This window comes from Chelonia mydas, chromosome 9 (assembly GCF_015237465.2).
Source record: "Chelonia mydas isolate rCheMyd1 chromosome 9, rCheMyd1.pri.v2, whole genome shotgun sequence".
NCBI classification, from domain to species: domain Eukaryota; kingdom Metazoa; phylum Chordata; order Testudines; family Cheloniidae; genus Chelonia; species Chelonia mydas.
In genome coordinates, this window is record NC_057855.1 from 82,342,027 (window position 1) to 82,362,472 (window position 20,446).

At 42.5% G+C, this 20,446-nt stretch overlaps 1 protein-coding gene across 1 annotated transcript in view; it reads left to right on the forward strand.

The window, feature by feature from the left end:
- TRPC5 (transient receptor potential cation channel subfamily C member 5) overlaps window positions 1-20,446 on the forward strand; it is a 133,843-nt gene that overhangs the window by 21,739 nt on the left and 91,658 nt on the right. The window contains exon 2 of the mRNA XM_037908824.2: window positions 18,026-18,424. Within this exon, the coding sequence (XP_037764752.1) occupies window positions 18,047-18,424 (378 nt within the window). The 5' untranslated portion in view covers window positions 18,026-18,046. The remainder of the gene's footprint in view (window positions 1-18,025; window positions 18,425-20,446) is intronic.

The following is a 20,446-nucleotide window of genomic DNA, read 5'->3' on the forward strand; positions in this document are numbered from 1 at the left end:
GGAGCAAAGGTAGAAAGCACTGAAAAAATCCAGCTGACTGGAGAATTGATGAGCCCTACTGAGAGTCCCAGTCACTGATTTTCTGAGCCTCCTGGGAGGTGCTGAGTGCCATCAATTCCCATGTAACTCAAGGGGAGTTGAGGGTGTTCACCACCTCAGAGAAGAGGGTCATTAACATCCAAGATCCTCCTCTTTTTAGAGAGCAGATAAAGAAGGCCAAGCAAGGGTGGTAAGAGCTGAGCTGGGGTGGGGGAGGATTTGGAGTAGACTAGAGAACAGCAGGAAGAGCATTCAAGGAGGTCTAGAGAAGGAGAACTAAAGCTCTGAAGTGGGGTCTGAGTTCTGGAGTGAAGACAGACCCAAGGATGAGGCCTAGTTAAAGTAACTGAGTTTTTTTAAGTTTACAAAATGTTAATATTTTAAAGGGTATAGTCCTCATTAGCATAATTAAGAATACACAAGCCTCCACTAACTGAAAACAGAATTAAGAAATTAGCAGGTGCAGAGGTTTGGAAGCAAGAAGTGTGGGGAAATGCAGATCTTGCAAGTGTCTGCATTTAATAGAGCAGCAAAATTATGCAAAGCCTTATTTGTATATTTGTGCATTTGCTTTGTATATATGGACATATGTAGCCTGAAAATATATACCTCAATTTAATAATAAAGCCCAGGCAGTTTTATACCGTAGCTGAATCTAAAAACAGAGAACAGAAAGAATAAGGCTCTCTTGAAGAAAAACTATGAAAAGTCTAATTTAAGATGTCTCTTGAAAACAGAAATATCTTGTCCATTAAAAGCAACAACAGATTAACTCAAAAGAAAGCAAACTCCAAACTGTAATCCAAGAGAAAAAATTAAGGGAATCTTAAAATACAGCCTCAAATCATCTCCGGAAACAAAGACAGTAAGGAGGAATAGCAACTGAAATAATACACCAGGTGAGAGAATGTTGGGAAAAGGAAAAGCAAAGGAAAAGCAAAACAACAAAACACAATAGTGTGAGAGGGTCCCTTTAAGGGACTAGTGGACAACGTCCAATATGGAGCATCTTGCAGGCTTTGCAAAATGTGACGTAACAGCCCGGCTCCTTGCTCAGGTGCATGACAGAGCTGTAAAGGAAGTTTAAAATGAGGCTGTGCTAACTATATTTATTTCACTTCTCATCACATACTTTTAGAATCACATTTTACAAGAGTAAAGCACGCCACCTGACAAGGAACAGATTACATGCCTGGGAAGACACACCTGTCATCCTCTACCTACGTTGTGGCTGGCCCTGCATGGGTGCACAAAGCTGGGGAGAGAGAGCACAAGATGTCGTTTGCCCATAGGTCCCCTGGGAAGGAGCCATCTACAGTCCCAGTCCTTGATCATAAGAGATAAGGAAGATCTCTGCAGTGGAGAGGTTGTGCAAAGGCCCTGGACCTCTTTCACACAGAAGTGAGCCAGTATAGGGGCTTGCAGAATATACACTGTCTCACTCTAAAGGGAGCCACTGACCCTATACCCCTAGAGAGATGCTGATTCTTAGCCAACGCAGTGGAACCATCTGTCTCTATCTATCTATCTATGGGATGGGGTTGATTTACATGAAAGACCCTTGGGGATTTTTTTTCTCTCTTTTTAAAAAAAATATGTTCTTTCAATTTATGTCTTTTAAATTCATATGCTTAATTCTCTCAAAACCAGAATTTTCTTATGATAAAGGGATGTGCTGTTATCTCCCCCAGCCTTTTTGTGACTCTTCAGATATGCAACAATTTACGGCACTTTCTGATTACAGCTTTATCACAGCTCTCCAATCTGAGACTGGCAGCTGCTTTCCTCGGAGAGCTTCATGCACATTTTTTATTTTCATCCGCAGATTAGCCTGTTTGTTTAGCCTTGTCAAGGAAAAAACCCATCTTCTTTCTTCAGAGAAATTCTTCTTGCTGTTCCTTGATATTTTTATGTGTGTGCAATTTTTCTTGTTTCCTTAAAAATGGCCCCTAGCCTGAGTAATCGAGGCAGTCATTTTGTCAAGAGTCTTTCTCAACATAAGCGGCAGTGAAGAGTGTCCGGAGCAGGGCTGACTTAAACAAACCAAGATGACAGAGCAGGGTGAAAGCTGTTGTGTTGCCAATGAAATCGATAATCCCTAATCTCCATCAATATAAACCAGTATGTTCAGCAAATCCCGTTGCTTTTAAACCGGTGGTTCTCCTTCTCAGCACTGCAACCAAACCAAATAGCTCACATTGGAGGGTTTGTTTCAGCTATGAACTTGAACTAACCCCTCCCTGGTCTAAATAACCCAGGAATTCAGGGTGTTCAAAATTCACACCCCGATTTGGGTTTTGTGGTGGGATCCTGTTAAAGGATCCCTTTTCTCCTGTTAGTATTTCAAAATGAGCAAAAACCTGAAGGTTCCTTTCATTTCCAAAAAAACAGCATGGAACAATCCACTTTGACTACGAGGTGGGTGGGTAGTAAAATGGCAAAAAGAAACAAAATCCTGACACTGTTTTGCCCCTTGCACCACCATTACATTTATCCAGGTTGGTGCAAATTGCTTCCAGGTCCAAACAGTAGCATTTTACTCCATGTTTTGTAGTTGCTTTGCAGAGGTGTGTGTGACCGCTCAAGGGTCAAGAGAGTGGAGTACCATGCCTGAGAGGTCATAAACTGTGCAGTTTGGCTTTTTACCCTATGTTTGTTGCAGTGTAAAAAATGACCTCAGGGAGTCTTGGGTTCTATTCCTGGTGACATTAATAAGTAGTTGAGATTGTGTGTGTGTGTGTGTGTGTGTGTGTGTGTGTGTGTGTGTCTTGCCTTCTAAAATATTTTTGTTTGAAAGAAGAATCTATGACTGTAGTGTGATACCTGGGCTTGGGATTTTGTTTGTTTCTCTTTCTAACACCTCTGATTGAAGGATAAGATTAAAAAGAAAAAGCAGAGAAAGTGCTATATTCCTGCTGCAAAGTAAACATGGAAGACTTTATCCTGAGTTGTGGGTCTTTGTAGGTGTTCAGATGATGAATGCTGCATAAAACTCTGAAGAGCTAGCTAGCTATATTAGATAATGGCTACATTTTTAGTTACAGCCAGTTCTTCAGCTCCTGCAAACTGGTATATAGCTCCAGCAAAGCCAACGGAACTGTGCAGATTTATATCAGCTAAGGACCTGGCTCAAGCAAAGTATAAACGATTATAACAATGCTAGTTATTTGACACTTTCCCCAAAATGCCCTTTCCCTCCCCGAGTAATTATTTGACAAGTTGCTATCTATTCTATAATCCTTTATTTTTTTAAATGAATGGGCAGCTTCCTTATACTTATAGCAATGAAGAAGCAGCTGTGACGGTGTACAGAGGCATTAGCTCTGCTACGGCCTCTGTTCAATGATTAACTTGTTGATTGAAGAAGTGATTACAATTCTCTTCAAGCAATTGTGGTAACAGAAAAAGACTCCTTGTAGGTAGCTGGGGAAGCTAGAGATTACAGACAATGGGTTCAGAGAATGCGGATGCAAAATATGAGCGATTATAATGGTGCCATGCTACATTCGTGCTGTATTAGCAGATAAGACAATGGGGTTGCTTGCTTGACACTTCCTTGGTTTCTTTTCTGAAAGTGAATAGATATCACACCTCGAAAGAGGAGGAACGCAGTGATGACGTGAGGCAGACATAATAAGCTTCATGTTCTTTCCGTATCTGAGAAGATGGAAGGCTGTGATTGTCTTGTGATTGCACAATGGTGCGTTTTTATATTTACGCCTCTTTGATGGCCGTGTGAAGAGAAGTAGGAAATTAATAAACTGTAAATGCTTTGCTGTGGTAGGGGTTACAAATATAATGGAGCCACCTAACCTGGGGGTCATTTTAGTAGCTTGGTTGGATTTTTGTTTTAAGTAATTTTTTCTAGAGAAGGAGCCTCTCTCGTGGAAGGCTCCGAGAGACGGGAACGTTAATATGCAATAGACAGGCAGACGTCTTGGCGACTGAAGTTTCCTATTTACCTTTTATGAAATTTGTTCTGGGACAGTACGCGGAAGTGTAGTAGAGACCTCAGAGAGACAGGGGGCCTAGTGGTTAGCACATCCAGTTTCCAGTCTCTTGCCTTCCAGCAGGAAGGGCCTTTGGTGCAGATCCTAACCCTTGTATGTGGCTTATCCTTGCCTCAGGGTTTTCAATGTCCTTACCCTGGCTCTTTATAAGAGAGGGATGAAGAGGGGTGGAAATGAGATTTATGCCCCTCCTGCAACAAGGGCACTTGGTAGGGGGGCCCAGCCCCCCTCGCCTCCCCCACTCCACCAGGCTCTGACCCAGGGCCCTATCAGAGCATGCAGCATCAGGCACTTGGGAGTGCCTCTAGAGCTGCCTCCCAGGGTCACTTCATTCCTACCATCCATCTCCCCCAAAGCCTCCAAGCCCAATAGAAGAGAGCAAAAGAAAAGAAACAACAACTAAACCTTCAGCCCCAGCTGCGCTCAGCAGCCGGTCTTCTTCCTCACGGCGAGGTTTCTTCAGCACCCTTGTTCAGGTGTCCTCAGGTAGAGCCATCTTCCTCCCCAGCCTTCCTCTTTCTGATCTGAGGCTCCCTTTTAAGTTTCCTCTTCAGTTAGCCACATGCTCTGCTAGACTGGAAGGACAGGGCTGCCTCAGCCCCGTATGGGGTTTGTGCACCCTATCACAGGAGGCAACGCACACAAAATACCCAGGCCTCACCTGCTGTGCTCTAGGGAGCTGAGCTTCACCCCACCACCACAAGACAGACCATGAATGGGGGCTTAGAGTGGGGTCACGGCCACTGAATCGCCACATGGAAGAAGCATACACAAGCTTCCTTGTAAGGGTTTGTAGCCATTGTCCATCCCAAGGGCTGGACCAGTGGCCAAGGTAGGGCCCAAGAGCTGCTATGTTGTAGGTGGAGGGAAGGCTGTATCCCCTGCAGAGATTCCCTGCACAAAGCCTGTTTACGAGGGGCTTATGGGCAAAAAGGGCCAGCCAGTTCATCCCCACATAACAGGTAGAGCCCAAGCAGGAGCAGAGCCATTCCCTTGCACACCCCACTCCCTAGCAATATGCTCTCCCTGACATGAAGGAATCACTTCTAGAAGTGAGAAAGCAATTCGTTCTCTAGGGCCTGTGGGGTCTCTCCTCTAAGACTGATCAAAATGGTGCCAAATATTGCCAGTTGGGATGATGTGGATGACAGAATGGCATTTTACTAGACCTTTCATCAGTTAAGCCCTGGGAAGTTCAGAGGCGTTTACAAAGCTTATCTGCACTTTCTGAGATCTCCTGTCCTCTGCACACTCACGTCTCACCCATCTCTCTGCCTCCCACTACAGATTGTCCTCCCTGCCCCCGCCAAAGACCTCTGCGCTATGTGCCAACCCTCAGTTCATCCCCTCATTCCCTTCCCCAAACAGTGCCCTGATGCCTTTGATTCTGTTCTGTTGGAGATGTCGGAGTTCTGGGGCTCTCCCTGTGCTGTATTCCGGACGGATGATGGCCAACACTCATGTTTTGCATGCTGCAGAATTTCTTCAGGTCAGAGGTTCCTCAGCTTGTGTTATTTCCACTCCCCTTGAATTGCAGGTGTGCCTCTAACTACCTCACTGCCGGCACAGATCAGTTTGTTAGCGGCGAAGGAGTCAGGTTTGTGCCTCACTATGGGAGCAAATTGCTCCTACATCCAGGGTGTCTGGGCCTCAATCCTGGGACAACGTCCCTCTCCTTGTATTACTAGCTGATATATAGGATATTCTAGCTGCACAGAACAATGTGATTGGAATGGCACAACCCTTCCCTTTATACTTGTTTTATTCCTTAGAACACATGTTGAAGCAATGGAAAGGTTCCCTTTGCTGCTGTCCTGTTGTTCTCTTCCCTAGTATGTGAAAGTGCTGTGTAGCAGAGATACTCCTTTCTCTTTCAGCTGGAACTAATAATCTACCAGAACCAGCAGAGACTTTTCAAACACATAGATATATTGCAGCTTTTAATGACACCAGAAATAATCCCATATTGGAATCCTAGCTATGGCTCAAACATACATCCAGTTCTCTGTTCCCTTTTTTTTTTTTACTTTGCAGACTATGGCACACTGGTCCCTGCATGCCCCCACTTTCCATTTCCATTTTTGGTGTTTTCACTCTCACGCCTTCTGATCAAGCTGTTTTGAAATGTGCCAGGAAAGGAGGTGGGTTTCAGGTCAGTGGAACACTGCATTTGGGTTTCAAACCAATGGAGACCATTTGTTTCCAGTAGCAGTTTAATTTGGGAAATATATTTCATTAAAAAAGGTACATTGCTTTCAGGACAGATCCAGCCAAATCAGGGACACCCAGAATCTGCAAAGGCCATATTTCCAGGAGTTCAAGCACCCCAGCTAATTATACAGACCCAGAGAGAATGTACTGTTATTTAATAAAATGCAGGCAAGCCTAATATTGGTTTCTACTTTTGTTTCCCTTGGTGGGAGATGAGATGTTGCTTGGTTTTTTGACAGGTTTCAGAGTAGCAGCCGTGTTAGTCTGTATTCGCAAAAAGAAAAGGAGTACTTGTGGCCCCGTAGAGACTAACCAATTTATTTGATGCATCCGATGAAGTGAGCTGTAGCTCACAAAAGCTTATGCTCAAATAAATTGGTTAGTCTCTAAGGGGCCACAAGTACTCCTTTTCTTTTTGGTTTTTTGAGTTCACCTGCAAAATCTAGAGCTGGCCATTCTCACCCTCAGTTATGCCCACAGATTATAACAAGACACTAGTTAAACCCACTCACCCAGAATACATAATAGTTTGCCTAAACTGGGGAAAGTAGAAGTGGTGTATCTGTATCAATGTAATTACACCAAAGTAAGCCACAAATGTTTGGAACACTGCACCATTAAAAAATGGGTTTTTTACTAGTGCAACTTACCCGAATAATTGACATCAGGATACTTACATTAGTGCAACTTCACCAGTATACGCTGAGCCTCAGTGTAGTGTATGCAGATTAGAAGGGTAGGGAAAGAAAACTGTACTGAGTTTCCAGATGGGGCCATACTGGGAGAAGCCTCTCTTCTCTATAATACCAGACCCCTGCACTGATGTGGAACCTTCAGAGCAGTGGAGGGCAACATGCGGCTCTTCAGGGTAATCCGCTGGCAGGCCACAAGACAGTTTGTAACACTGATTGTCCACAGGCACAGCCACCCGCAGCTCCCAGTGGCCACGGTTCACCGTTCCCGGCCAATGGGAGCTGTGGGAAGTGGTGGCCGGCGCAAGTGAAAGTCAATGGAGTTGCTATGGCTTACAGAACATCAGCTTGCCTGCTCCCTGGGAAATGCAGCTCCCACTAGGGAAAGCATCAGCATAATCAATCAAAGGCACTTGCCTTTTTTGGTTTTTGGATATGGAATGGAACATATAGATTGGCTTTTATTTTTGCAATGATTGGGATTTTTTTTAAAAAACTAATTTTTAATTTAAAAGAAACATTAGTAATGAATCAAAATATCCTCCAACATCCTATCTCAATACAACTATTCTAATCAGAATGTTTAAAAAGAAAATGTACAAAAGGTAAGTAGTCGATTTGACATCGTCATTCTTCACAGGCCAGCCACTTGCTCTTTGTCCTGCTGATAAGTCTTGGTATAAGAGGCTTATGTTAAACTGATGGACCATTCTAATGTTCTGAGCTGAAAATGAGTACCCACAATAAGCCTGTCTTTTCTCCCTTTCCTCCAGCCCACCCCATGGCTATTTTAAAGGCACTTTCCCACATTCTCAGATCATAAGAGGAGTCGGTCCGTAGCTTTTCTGTGTGAATCAGCAAAGGATTTCAAGACATGGGCTGGCATTTCAGCTTGAGATTTCCAGGAGGGCCAGACTTATCTACCTTAGGGAAATTTGCACTGCAGTCACTTAATGCAGATGTGCTGCAGGGCAGTAATAAAGAGCTTGGACCACTGCAATTTACAGAATCATAGAAATGAGAGGTCATCTAATCCATCCTTCCATGGTCAGGCAGGAGCAAGTAAACTTAGACCATCCCTGACAGGTGTTTGTCTAACCTGTTCTTAAAAACCTCCGATGATGGGGATTCCACAGCCTCCCATGGAAGCCAATTCCAGAACTTGACTATCCTCACTTATGACAAACTTCTTAAGAGATTAAAATCTGTAGAAAAGTGAGTGATAATGTTTTTGAACATGTTTAGCAACTTTCATTTGATGATCTCAAAATGTCTAACAGACATTAATTCATTAAGCCTCAGAGCAGCCCTGTGTAGAGGGTTTGTGAATAAAAAAGGACCTACAGAGAAGTGAAGCAACTTATTCAGGATCACATATCCACTCAGTAGAAAAACTTGGACTCAGACTCAGGAACTTCTCACTCCCAATCCCCTGTTCTGACCAGCAGACAATACTGCCCCCTTAGCTACAAGAAGCCATGGTTTTCAGGTACTACGGCCTGGATCGTCAAAGGTATTTAGGTGCCTAACTTCCCACACTTCTAGTTGGTAGAGGAGATACTCTATTGTAGCATCTGTACATGTATTATGGCCCGGATAGTGCAGGGTGTTAGATGAGAACTGCTCTAGTTTCAGCTAGTGGATAACAGACATGGGAGGGCACTCTCTAGCCAGCATGATTCTTCTGGTCTCACTGGAGACTCCCTTGCAGAATACTGGGCTTCTTATTAGTCCCACTTCCAACGCCCATGCCCCGGAACAATTAGTGAATTAATTAAGAGGTTTGCCTACAAGATGAATCCGGAATGTAAATAATTTGTATTTTTCACACAACTTGCAAAAATCCCACGAGGTGCAAATAGAAAATATTTTATGTAAGCCACGCAGGTATAGAAGCAAACTCTCTGAATCCATCATTTTAAAGGGAAAATTCTGTTAAAAGACAATACCCAGGTTGACAGACCCCAGGGTTTGTAAATTGTCTTGACTGGCAACAGACTTTGAGATACAAACACTGTGCATATCAATGAGCCAGCCACAGCCTGACTGCTGCAGGGTCCTCAGAGAAAAGTTTTAGAAGAAATGCTTGTCCTGCTGTGGAATAACTTTCTCCTTCTGATTGCAAATGTATGGTTTGTAATGGTGCTCAGATACCATAGTGATGGGCATGGTATTAGAGTCTAAGCAGAACAGAATAGAATATTCCGGGGAAGGAGCCCCAGGGGAAGGGGCCCTAGGGGAAGGGAGTGTGTGCGTGTGTCAGGGAGACCAGAACCATAAGTCACCATGTTACCTCTCTGCTTTGGCAAGAGTGAGCTCTGCTGGAGCGTAAACTGTGTGTCAGCTTCCTGTCATACCACAGATGTCTGCCTCACCAGCAAACTTCCTGAGACTCTGCCCATCTGAATCTTGCTTTGCAAGTTTTCAGGTAACATCCAGTGAACCCCAGTTCCCCAGAGGCGTCTTTCTGCAGGGTCCAGTCCCTCTCCTGGGACACTCACAGAAATTATTGAGTCTGCTGCCTCCAAAGAGACAGTGTACACACCAGCCTGTTGACTTACTGAGGACACACTCTAACTTAATACACAAAATGATTTATAGTAAAACTAAGGATAAGTTTATTAATAAAGAACATAGGTGTAAATGATACCGAACAAGAGAAAAAAAGGAAGATATGGTCACAAACAAAACAAAAGTAAAAATATGCTTTCTAGTGTCTAAATTTAACAGATTATAAATGTGGTCTTGGCAATTCCTCACCTACAGTAAGTTCTCAGAGTCTTCAACCCCCCCTGCTGAAGGATCCACCTTTCACAGATTTCCAGAGCACTGGCCTCTTTTGTCCTGGAAGCAATGGATACCAAAGGGGTTCTCTCCCCTTCTTTGTATGGTACAGCAAACCTTGGAAGTGTGTTCTTCTGAAGTGTCTATCCCCACATAAAGTTCTTCTCCTGTGCTGTTTGTCTCTTCCTATTGACTTCCCACCACCCTGTTGACTCATATTGAAATGTAACTTCCATTGTCTCTGGCATCACCTTGCTCAATTTACATTGGAGAGACAGGCAAACAGGCAAAACAACATTCCTTAGACTAGGACAAACTTGTTTATCAAGTCAGCCCCCAATACACATTTTAGGACCATATTTCCAGCACACATACATAAATCTTTACACACCATCCATCCATACTATACATCAGGGAATGATATTCATGACCAGTGTGACACCACTTTTTAGGCATTGTACTCGGTACACTTTTATAAGATAATATTGTATACAATAAGTTGATTCAGTTGCTTATTCTTTGGGGTTCAGACTCCCTCTTCAGTCTGGACCCTGTCACACACACATATAAAATTCACTTTGCCTCAATGGTGAGTTATACATTCAGTGCATTTTACAAGATTAAAATGCCACCTCTTTAAAAAAAGGACCTCTTCTACTGTAAATATAAATCTCAGCTGACATCTAGGCTCTGGGACTCTTAAGCCCTGATCCTGCAGTGAGATCCACTCAGTCAGGCCCTTGCATCTGCAAAGAGCCCCATTGAAGATAAGGGGGCTCAGCACCAGTACAGGGGTCTGCCTGTGCAGATCTGCCAGCTATTTGGGGCATGAGTCCCAAGTCATCAGCTGAGTTTTATGGTCAGAGGGAGAAGAAAACCTCTAGCAAGATCTCCAAAAGCACCAATTGCGTTATGTCAAAAAAGGGGGTGTTAATTTTTTGCAGTTCGTTGTGACTCATCCAATTGATTATACAAGGAGAAAGAATTATATCAATGATTTGAGCTTTCCAAGTCACACATAAATAACTTCAAAATTATGTTACCAAAGATAGGAAATTCAGAGTTAAAATTCAAATTTCAGTCTTCACTTGTGACATTTTGAGTCACCTTCAATGAAAAAAAATTCTGGCTTTTGTCAATTTGTATTACAGCTTTGGAGTTATCTAGCAATAGCTGAGTTGGGTGCTTATTAATTTTTCTTGCCTGTATCACATATTTTTTAAATAGTCTCTGTAAAGTTAGAAAATCATATACAACACCACAATGACCTCATATATTCTGAACACCACCTTAGGTGATTAAATCTGAAAGAATTTTTAAAAGCTAATTTAGCCTATAGCTGGATCAACTTGGGTGGAGCTTGCAGAATCGGGGACTTGCTTTTCACCATGTAGTCTGTTTGTGTTCAGCATTTCACTCAGTTTGGACAATGCAATTAGATTAGTCCGTTTTAATTTTGTTAATAGTCAGTTCACTTTCTAGTTGTCATGGCCTAGTACCAATAAAATGTTACAATCTTTGGGATGCAGTCACTACAGTGGAATATATTTTTACGAAACCTAAGTGTTGGGTTTAAACTGCCTGAGAGGGTAGTGTCCCTTTGACATAGGAAACAAAATATTTTGCTTAATATTTTTCAGAAGGTTATAAAATAAATATTATTTTCCGAAACTCCTGAGGGAATATGCTTATTTGGGCTTTTTCTGTTTTTAAAAAATTGTCAGGGAATGTTCTGCTTCTGACCAGAGAGGTGGTGGCTGTGATATAGGGACTTCATGAGTTTGCAGGGGATTTAGGGCCTGATTCTATTCCCACTGAACTCCATGGAAAAAATGTTGTATTGAGTACGTATTGCCTCTTTTGCAAAAGGGAAAAAATATTTTGTTGAAGATAAAAAATAAGTATTATTTTCCAAAAGTCCTGAGGCTACATGCTTTTTCCAGCATAGTTAGTGAATAAGAACTAAGGCACTTAGAAGGATCCAATCACAGACTCAATTGGTCCATTAAATAAATGTAATAATATTTACTTAAATAGCCCTTCTGGATTATGTCAGAACACAGGTTTATAACCTTTTAAAATTGATCAATATTATTAAATGCACAGACTCTAAGGATGACTAAAGAGCTAATTCAACCTACCAGTTTCTCAAAGAGCTCAAGCCCCAGGTAGAGAATGAAAAGTGCAGATGATGTCCTCATTGAGATACCAAGGAGGAAAAATTGTCATACAAGCATAGGACAAAGCGACATAAGATGTGTTGACAACATTTAATGCTACACACACACAATTTTGTCAACCTCTTCCAGAATGCACTTACACTAAAAGGGAACACCTAATGTGCTATTTGCACAGTGGCAGATACAATATTTGATTGACTACACCAATCTATGATTTCGTTCGGCTGTTCACACTGAGCCCCATCAAGCAGGAAAGATGGCTCTTGAGTATTTGATTCTTGTTTTCATCACTTAGGCAGATGTCCACACAGTTGTCAGCAATGAGCTCCTGAATCTAAACTATATATATGTACATATACATTCTGCTTTCATTACATAGTTAGGCCCTGGTGATTTATGTCACCTGTCTATCTGTCAATCATCAGGCAAAACAAGTGATAAAAAATAAACCAGTTATCTAGATTGTCCTATTTTATTAGAAGGAAACAAACTAACATCGATCCATTGCGTTTTAAGACTTCACCAGAAGTCTCAAGGGATGAGAGTCTTAGAATGTCACACCCTGGATTATATCCTGTTGTGATAGGCAGAAGCAAACAAATGCCAAAAATTCCTGAGAAATTATCTTGTGAAAATCTGGTGAAATATCATGAAATTTGCACAGTGGCAGAAAGCAGCATTCATGATTGGCAGCCGTGTGTCCCCATCATTGATCATATCTATCTATGGAGAAATATAGTTATTAATAATAAGATTTCCCTGATTTCATTTCTTCCTACATCCCCAATGCTTCCTTCATGTCACTGAAGCTTCCCACCTGACCATTTCTTTTGTTTCCTTCTCTCAATCTTATCTTTGTGCCATCTTCCATGCCACCCCTAGTGCCTCCTCAAATCCACTTCTTCTATGAAGCTTATCCAATGTGCATCCCTCCAGAGCAGGGGTGGCCAACCTGAGCCTGAGAAGGAGCCAGAATTTACCAATGTGCATTGCCAAAGAGCCACAGTAACATGTCGACAGCTCCCTGTCAGCTCCCCCCCGTCAGGTCCCCAGCCCCCAGTGTCTCCCACCCACCAGCAGCATCGCCGATCAGCACCTAACCCTCCATCCCTGTGCCTCCCGCCCACCGCGATCAGGTGTGAAGGAGGCTGGGTGGGGGGAGGAAGAGTAAGGGTGCAGCAGACTCAGGGGAAGGGGCGCGGTCCTTGGGGGAAGGAGTGGGGCAGAGCCAGGGGTTGAGCAGTGAGCACCCTGTAGCACACTGGAAAGTTGGCGCCTGTAGCTCCAGCCCCAGTGTCGGCGCCTATCAAGGAGCCGCATATTAACCTCTGAAGAGCTGCATGTGGCTCCGGAGCCACAGGTTGGCCACCCCTGCTCCAGAGGAAGAAGTGTTACGGAAAAAAAACGTTGTTACATTGAAAGGAGTTTAATTATTTTATAATTTTTGCACCTCTTGGAGACAGAGCCATATCCTCCTCATCTGGTGCATCCTAAGTTAGTGTTGTTATGTTTGTATGGTTTGGAATGGGCTGGGGAGAGAGTTCTTCTCTGCGTTTTGCATATGCCATGAAATGGATGAACTCTCTCAATAGCTTCAAACGAGAGCCATTTTTTATTTCAGCTTCTTTCTTCCTCCCTGTTTGTGGACTGTCCCTTCCAAAACTACACTGGCTCAAAGTCAAGGATGGGCAGTATTCAGTCCTGGAGAGCTGACATATTTGAGCTCTGATGTCTCCGGACTCTGCAGCACTAGAAAGGGAACTTTATCCCTTTGCAAAGTGGCAATGCCAATCTATCCAATGGGAAATACCCTGGAAGATGCCGAGAGTTCAGACCTTCACGCTGTGGGTACAGAAAAGCTATTTCAGGTCATTTATAAAGGTTTTAAATGGCTGCATTTAAAGGGATAAAACTCCCATTTCTTTAACAGGGAGCTTAAAGAAAAATGGTGGCTTTTTGAAGCTGTTTGAAGGTTTGGAATATTACAAGTAGATCTGATGAAGGGGGAATAAATGAGCTTGAGGCAGGCAATATAGTCAAAGATAAATGATAAAGTATGGACCACGTGATATGCAATTTATTAGCCGGTTCTCTTGTTTTTCATAATGCTCTGTATTTTATTGTGTGCATATCACCAGCACATACATGGTGTTTATATAGTCATTGACGCTTTTGAAATCTAGCACATGTACCATTCAGAACACCTTTCCCTAGTCCCAGATATTAACTTGGCTAGTAGGAGACTTTGCTCTGTGAAAGGAAGTAAAATGAAAAATTTGTATTTTTCAAGCTTTCTGTGCAGATTTCAATATATTAAAGTCACTGTGTAATAGTAGCCATATTTCTGGTTTTGCTACATTTCAAATACTTTGCTGCTGCTTCCCTTTGATGTCCCTGGGAATTACACAGATCTTTTCTGAGTTTGATTTCACCAATTTTTTTTTCTCATTTCCCTACATGCTTATAAGGGGGCAAGTTTTCTCTCTAGAATAAATAAGCAGCAGCGGTCAATGCAAATCTGTTGATCAGCAATCGTTACTTCTTTGATCAGCAATCGTTACTTCTTTATGCGCATGATGTTGCTCACAGCAGGCTCGTGAAGTATGAAGTGAGTGACACATTATACAGTAGCACTTGCGGTAATTTGTTAGCTGTCTGAGTATATGTGATCATTTTGCTAACGGCTGGCTTTATGTCCCGATTTTACAGGAAAGATAGAATGAGATTAGAACTTCCACCTCCCAACCCCGCCTCATCCATTCTGGATCTAAATCTGAGCAGACAAACAAGAGTTAACAAACGGCTTGCTCAATCTGCAGCGTAACCCAATGAGAACTATATTAGCTTGGACATTGTACTCTACCCTTTCCGGCCCAGGCACCAGTGTGTTTGAGGGGGGAGCAGCTGTACAAGTGACAGTGTATGTAACAGAGCTGAATGAATAATTCAGAACAAGTAATTCAGTTGATGAATTTTTTCTACTCTGATTTCATGGGGCTTCTCGCGGGCTTGAAATGAAACAAATGCTTTGATGGATCAGAGCCTTAGGCTATAATCGGGGGCCAGGATCTATCTGTTTTAGAAGTTAATATCAATTGTGGGTTTTTTCCTTTACAAAGAGCTATTGGAAAGACAATGGATTAAATTCTGGAGTGACTTACACCCACTGCCACTCCACTGACTTCCACAGGGTGGCAATGATCGAAAATCATTGCAGAATTTGGCCCACTATTTGCAAAAAAATTCTATGAAATTGAATAGAAATAGGAGAAAAAGATGTCCAGCTGGACTTGAATTTCTCACCAAAAGATCTCAGGCATGCTGAAGCATCAATCTTCACAAGAGAATGATGTTTCCCTTCTCATGTGGTCCTCTGCATCACTCTCACTTTCCCAAGGATCACTTCAATCCTTCCTTGCTTTCAGGCTCTTTCCATCTCCTGTTGACACCCACGGAACTAGCCCCTTAACTCCCTGTAACCTCCTGATGTCCCTGTGTTGTAGCCCCCATCTTTCTGGCCAGGGTGATGCCTTTCAGATCTGGGGTAAGGTAGACCAGGCCTAAGTGACATAGGAGCCGTATAGCCCCATTTTTAAGTTACTTGACCACCTAAGAGCCTAAGACTTATTGAATGTCAATAGATGCTGAGTTCCTAAGTCACTCAGACCCAGTCTACACTTAACAAATGTAACTGGCATAACCATGTCAGCAAGGGCTGTGACTTTTAGACTACATCGGGGGGTGGAGGTGGGGGGGACAGAAAATGATCAGTCTGGGAATGGCTTGGCTGCCTTACTCACTGGCTACCATCCTAGCACATTGAGCTGTCTGTTTAAGTTACGTCACTTAAGCACGCAAATGCCAAAGACAATATGTACAACAAAATAACAGAAGTCACTATGTTTAGCATCAAGAAACTAAGCCAAAGTACTTAAGATGGGTTGTGTGCAAGGCTTGAACCATATCTCAGATTGTGTCTAAAGCATATGTGCTTCTAATGGTTTAAACGATGTGCATGGAGCTGTAATTCTTGTAAATTGAGAAATACTCCCATATTCATCAGAAGCAGGGGCTCTCACAGAGCATTTTCTGACATGCCTAACCCATTCTAACAAATATGTGGCCTCCCAAGACATTCACAGATGTCACTTTGCTGCATGCCAGCATTCACCCACAATTTCATGGTGACAGCTGGGATAGAACTGGGATCTTCCTGTTTCAGAAAACACAAGTCCCTAAACACTTGAGTTAAAAGAGAATCTCACTCAATCCTTAATCTTCCAAACACAGCTGCCCTATGGCAAGCATTTCTGAAGCCACATCGTAGACAGCAGAGATATCCCTGTAGTGCAATATTCCGTACAATGGGAAACTGCCACATCAGGTATGACTGGTTAGCCCCTCAGCCGATTCAGTGAAATTTAAATTTCACACTAAGTAGCGAGATGCTGTGAACACACACTTCAGATATAGATATTTATGCAGATTACAATAAAAAGTATCTGCACTCATTGCACAACAGGTGGATGAAATGAACATATTTTCCCCACCCTCACTAATAGTTTTACTGCACATATAAACAAGGCATCACAATAACACTAAACAAAACAGGTGCATGTGCAGGACAACATGTTACACGGGTTGATTTATTGGTAGTCTAGCAGTAAGAAAATAATAAACTCTCTATTTTGGATAGAAGAAGTGAATACTTGGTTGGGTTACCAAAGGTCAAACCTGACAGGTGGAAAGCTGGTCAATTTTTTTGGCTTGTAAATCTCGACAGCATCCTTTTTAAAATTTCATTTCATTATTTAAAACATTTTAACAAATGTGTTCTGAATTCAAGATATGTATATTTCCTGAAGGACAGGAATCTTCCTGTTAGACATACCCACACGTCAGCATAAAAAACTTGGGTTGATCACATCACTGAAAACACAAGTGTGAAAAGATGTCGGCTCTTGTATGGGGAATCTGTGGCAAAGCTAAAAATAGAACCCATATCTCCTGACTCCCAGGCCTGCGTGTGAATCACAAAGCCCTCCTTCTCCATCTGTTTTCTCCCCATAACAATCTTACCTTGCCACCTGGCGTAAGAGTGAATGAGACAACACCCTGTTAAATTTGCTGCATGGAACAATCCTGCACTGGGCAAACAGATCTAAGAGGTGTTTTTAACTTATGTATTGCTATGATACTGACTTTGTGGTCCTCATTGGCCCAAGCCTGCAGACTACAACATTAAACAATGTCTGGAGGCCCTTGTATCCTCAGCGTGGTGCTTTTCCATCCCATGCGCTACCTGGCCTGTTTGTTTGGTAGCCTGCTGGGCTAGTAAGTCGTGATGGGATGGAGCTGAAGTTCAACTTGCTACATTTGTTCAAAGGAAGTTTTTTCCTAGGCTGCAGGCAGCCCTGCTGACTCTAGGGAGCTGGAGTGATGCTGTGAATGTGAGCCCATTTTCAGGATCTATTTATAAATGGGAGAAAGTTAAATTAAAAAAATGTGCTAAGGTTTTAAAATAAAACCATGACCAGGTCAGAGTATAAACACAGGGGGGAAATTAAGCCCTTCTTCCAAGGGAGAAAAAAAAAGAGAGCAGGCGAGAGAGCGCATAATAAAAGGAAAATTCATTAAGTATAACAGGCCAGTTTTGGATGATATAAATCAGCACAGGTCCATTGACTTCAATGGAGCTATGGTGATTTATACTGGCTGAGGACATGGCCCAATGATTATAAAGAGAGAGGAAAAACACTGAGTGGAAACATAGCAGAGGTGAGAAATCCACTTATTCACACATTTGATGGATAATCCACTAACAACAGCTGGTGCTGGTAAACAGATGAAGAATGTCATTGCCTGGCATTTAAAGTACAACCAGTGTCACTTTGTGCATTGTCCTGAGGAATACGACACTGCAACCTTTTCAATGTAGCCCCTCATTTGATGAGTGTTGGGGAGTATTAAACTCATTGAAAATAAGCCCTGATGCAGGGATCAGAAACTTTCACTATGATTGACCTTCAGCAATTTGTCTCACTTGAATGGAAGCTAGCACTTGCTGTAATTTCAGTCTCTAAGTGTCCTTCTTCTTTCTTCCAAACAGGTTGCACAGTCACTATGAACAATGGCCCAGCTATACTACAAAAAGGTAAACTATTCACCGTACAGAGACCGGATCCCATTGCAGATCGTGCGAGCAGAGGCAGAGCTCTCGCAGGAAGAGAAGGCCTATCTCATTGCTGTGGAGAAGGGGGACTATGCCAGTGTGAAACATGCCTTACAAGAGGCTGAAATCTACTACAACATCAACATTAACTGTATGGATCCTCTCGGACGCAGTGCCCTTTTAATAGCCATAGAGAATGAAAACCTGGAGATCATGGAGTTACTGCTGAGCCACAGTATTTACGTGGGAGATGCTCTGTTGTATGCAATACGGAAGGAGGTGGTTGGGGCCGTGGAGCTGCTTCTGAGTTACAGGAAGCCAAGTGGTGAAAAGCAGGTCAGTCAAATATTCGGGCAAGGAATGTTTATATTAGCTAATGGCTTGGTAAGAGATACCCAGTTGATCAGAAGCTCCAGAGGGTCTGGACACGTCACAGACTCAGCTAGATAAGGCCTGGTTATTAACTATGAGATCACTATGAAAAATCCCAGGAAGTTGTTGATTCTGTAGAGAGCACATTTCTCTGAATCAGTTCTGAGCCAGCGTCCCAGAACAGTTAGGGGAGGTGGCATGGGGGTACTGTGCTGTTGGAGGTGCTGTATGACCCAGGAAACACAAAATGAAGATCCTAATGAAAGATTCTCTGGTCCTTTTTTGTAAGAGTAGCTGTGTCAGTTCTGGTCTCCTGGTCAATTTCCAATCTGAGTAATCACATTCTGCCTTACTTAAATCCCCCCCTTCAGTTTCAGATAGGATTCATCTTCACTTCCCAAACTAAGGATGCGGGCAAACCCAAAACGATTTATAGATAGATACTTTGTGTAACAATTGAGTGTCTTTTTTAATTAAATTCCAATATATAAACCTAAGCCAGCGTTTCCCAAACTTTTTTGGCCACGGAACACCTGGTATATATTTACGGAACACTTACAATATTATTTTGTAGTCGTTTGGTTTTCAAATAAAAAATTGCGTTATTTATGCTCAAATATATTTTATTTTATAAAACACAGCAAAAATACAAATTTAAAATAACTTGAACTAACAATTTCTAACTGGAAAGTGCGTATAAAATAGTACAAAAATCAAGTGCAAGACCCTTTTTTAAAATTACGATTCTTTCACGGAGCACCTGTTCACATCATGCGGAATACCAGTGTTCCGCGGAACACAGTTTGGGAAACGCTGACCTAAGCTATTGTTTTCTTGCTTTTAACACATGGAATCACTTTTCAAAGACAGACCCCAACACTGCAAACACTGATGCATGTGCTTAGCTTTAAGCAGGTGAGCAGTCCCATTGACTTCAACACTTACACGTGTGTGACAGCTGCCATGCATTGGCATGCCATGGCCATACAAACAGGCTGGTGATTGAACTGGAGACTTCCAGAGCTAGGAGCATGAGTTGCTACAGCTTGAAATAAAGCACTGTAGTTGTGGGGTGCAATAACTCATTTCCTCTGTGCCTTGGACAGAGTGGGTCCTGTAACAGGCCATGGGTTACACATGTGCTTAATGTTAATCACGTGGGCAGTCCTACTGAAGTCAATGGGACTGTCCATGTGCTTAAAATTAAGTACATGCAGAAATGTTTGCAAGATCAGAGTCCATGAATGTTACCTATTGTACTGTACAATTTTTTCTCTCATCTTCATTTACAAATAACATAGCTGATCAATGGGCTGCTGAGTGTATGTAATACTAGACACACTATAGATTTTTGCCTGTTCTTTGATTTGAACATCTATTGACCTATCTCTCCATTGCAATGCCTAATTTCTGTTCTGAAATCTACTGGAACATGTTTCATGTTGTATAAAAGAATTGAGGGATTACTGTGATTTAACCATGTTAGATGGGGTGGGATCTGAGTTACCCAGGAAAGAATTTTCTGTAGTATCTGGCTGGTGAATCTTGCCCATATGCTCAGGGTTTAGCTGATCGCCATATTTGGGGTCAGGAAGGAATTTTCCTCCAGGGAAGATTGGAAGAGGCCCTGGAGGTTTTTCGCCTTCCTGTGTAGCATGGGGCACGGGTCACTTGCTGGAGGATTCTCTGCTCCTTGAAGTTTTTAAACTATGATTTGAGGACTTCAATAGCTCAGACAGAGGTGAGAGGTTTTTCGCAGGAGTGGGTGGGTGAGATTCTGTGGCCTGCGTTGTGCAGGAGGTCGGACTAGATGATCATAATGGTCCCTTCTGACCTTAGTATCTATGAATCTATAAAAGGCCGTAGTGTGGAGCTTTTTTTTTTTTACAATGAGTAAATAATCCAAAGCAAACAATGAAGAAATACTCCAGATCATCACAGATAACTTTGAAGGATGTCCCACTTACAATTCAGAAACAATACCAT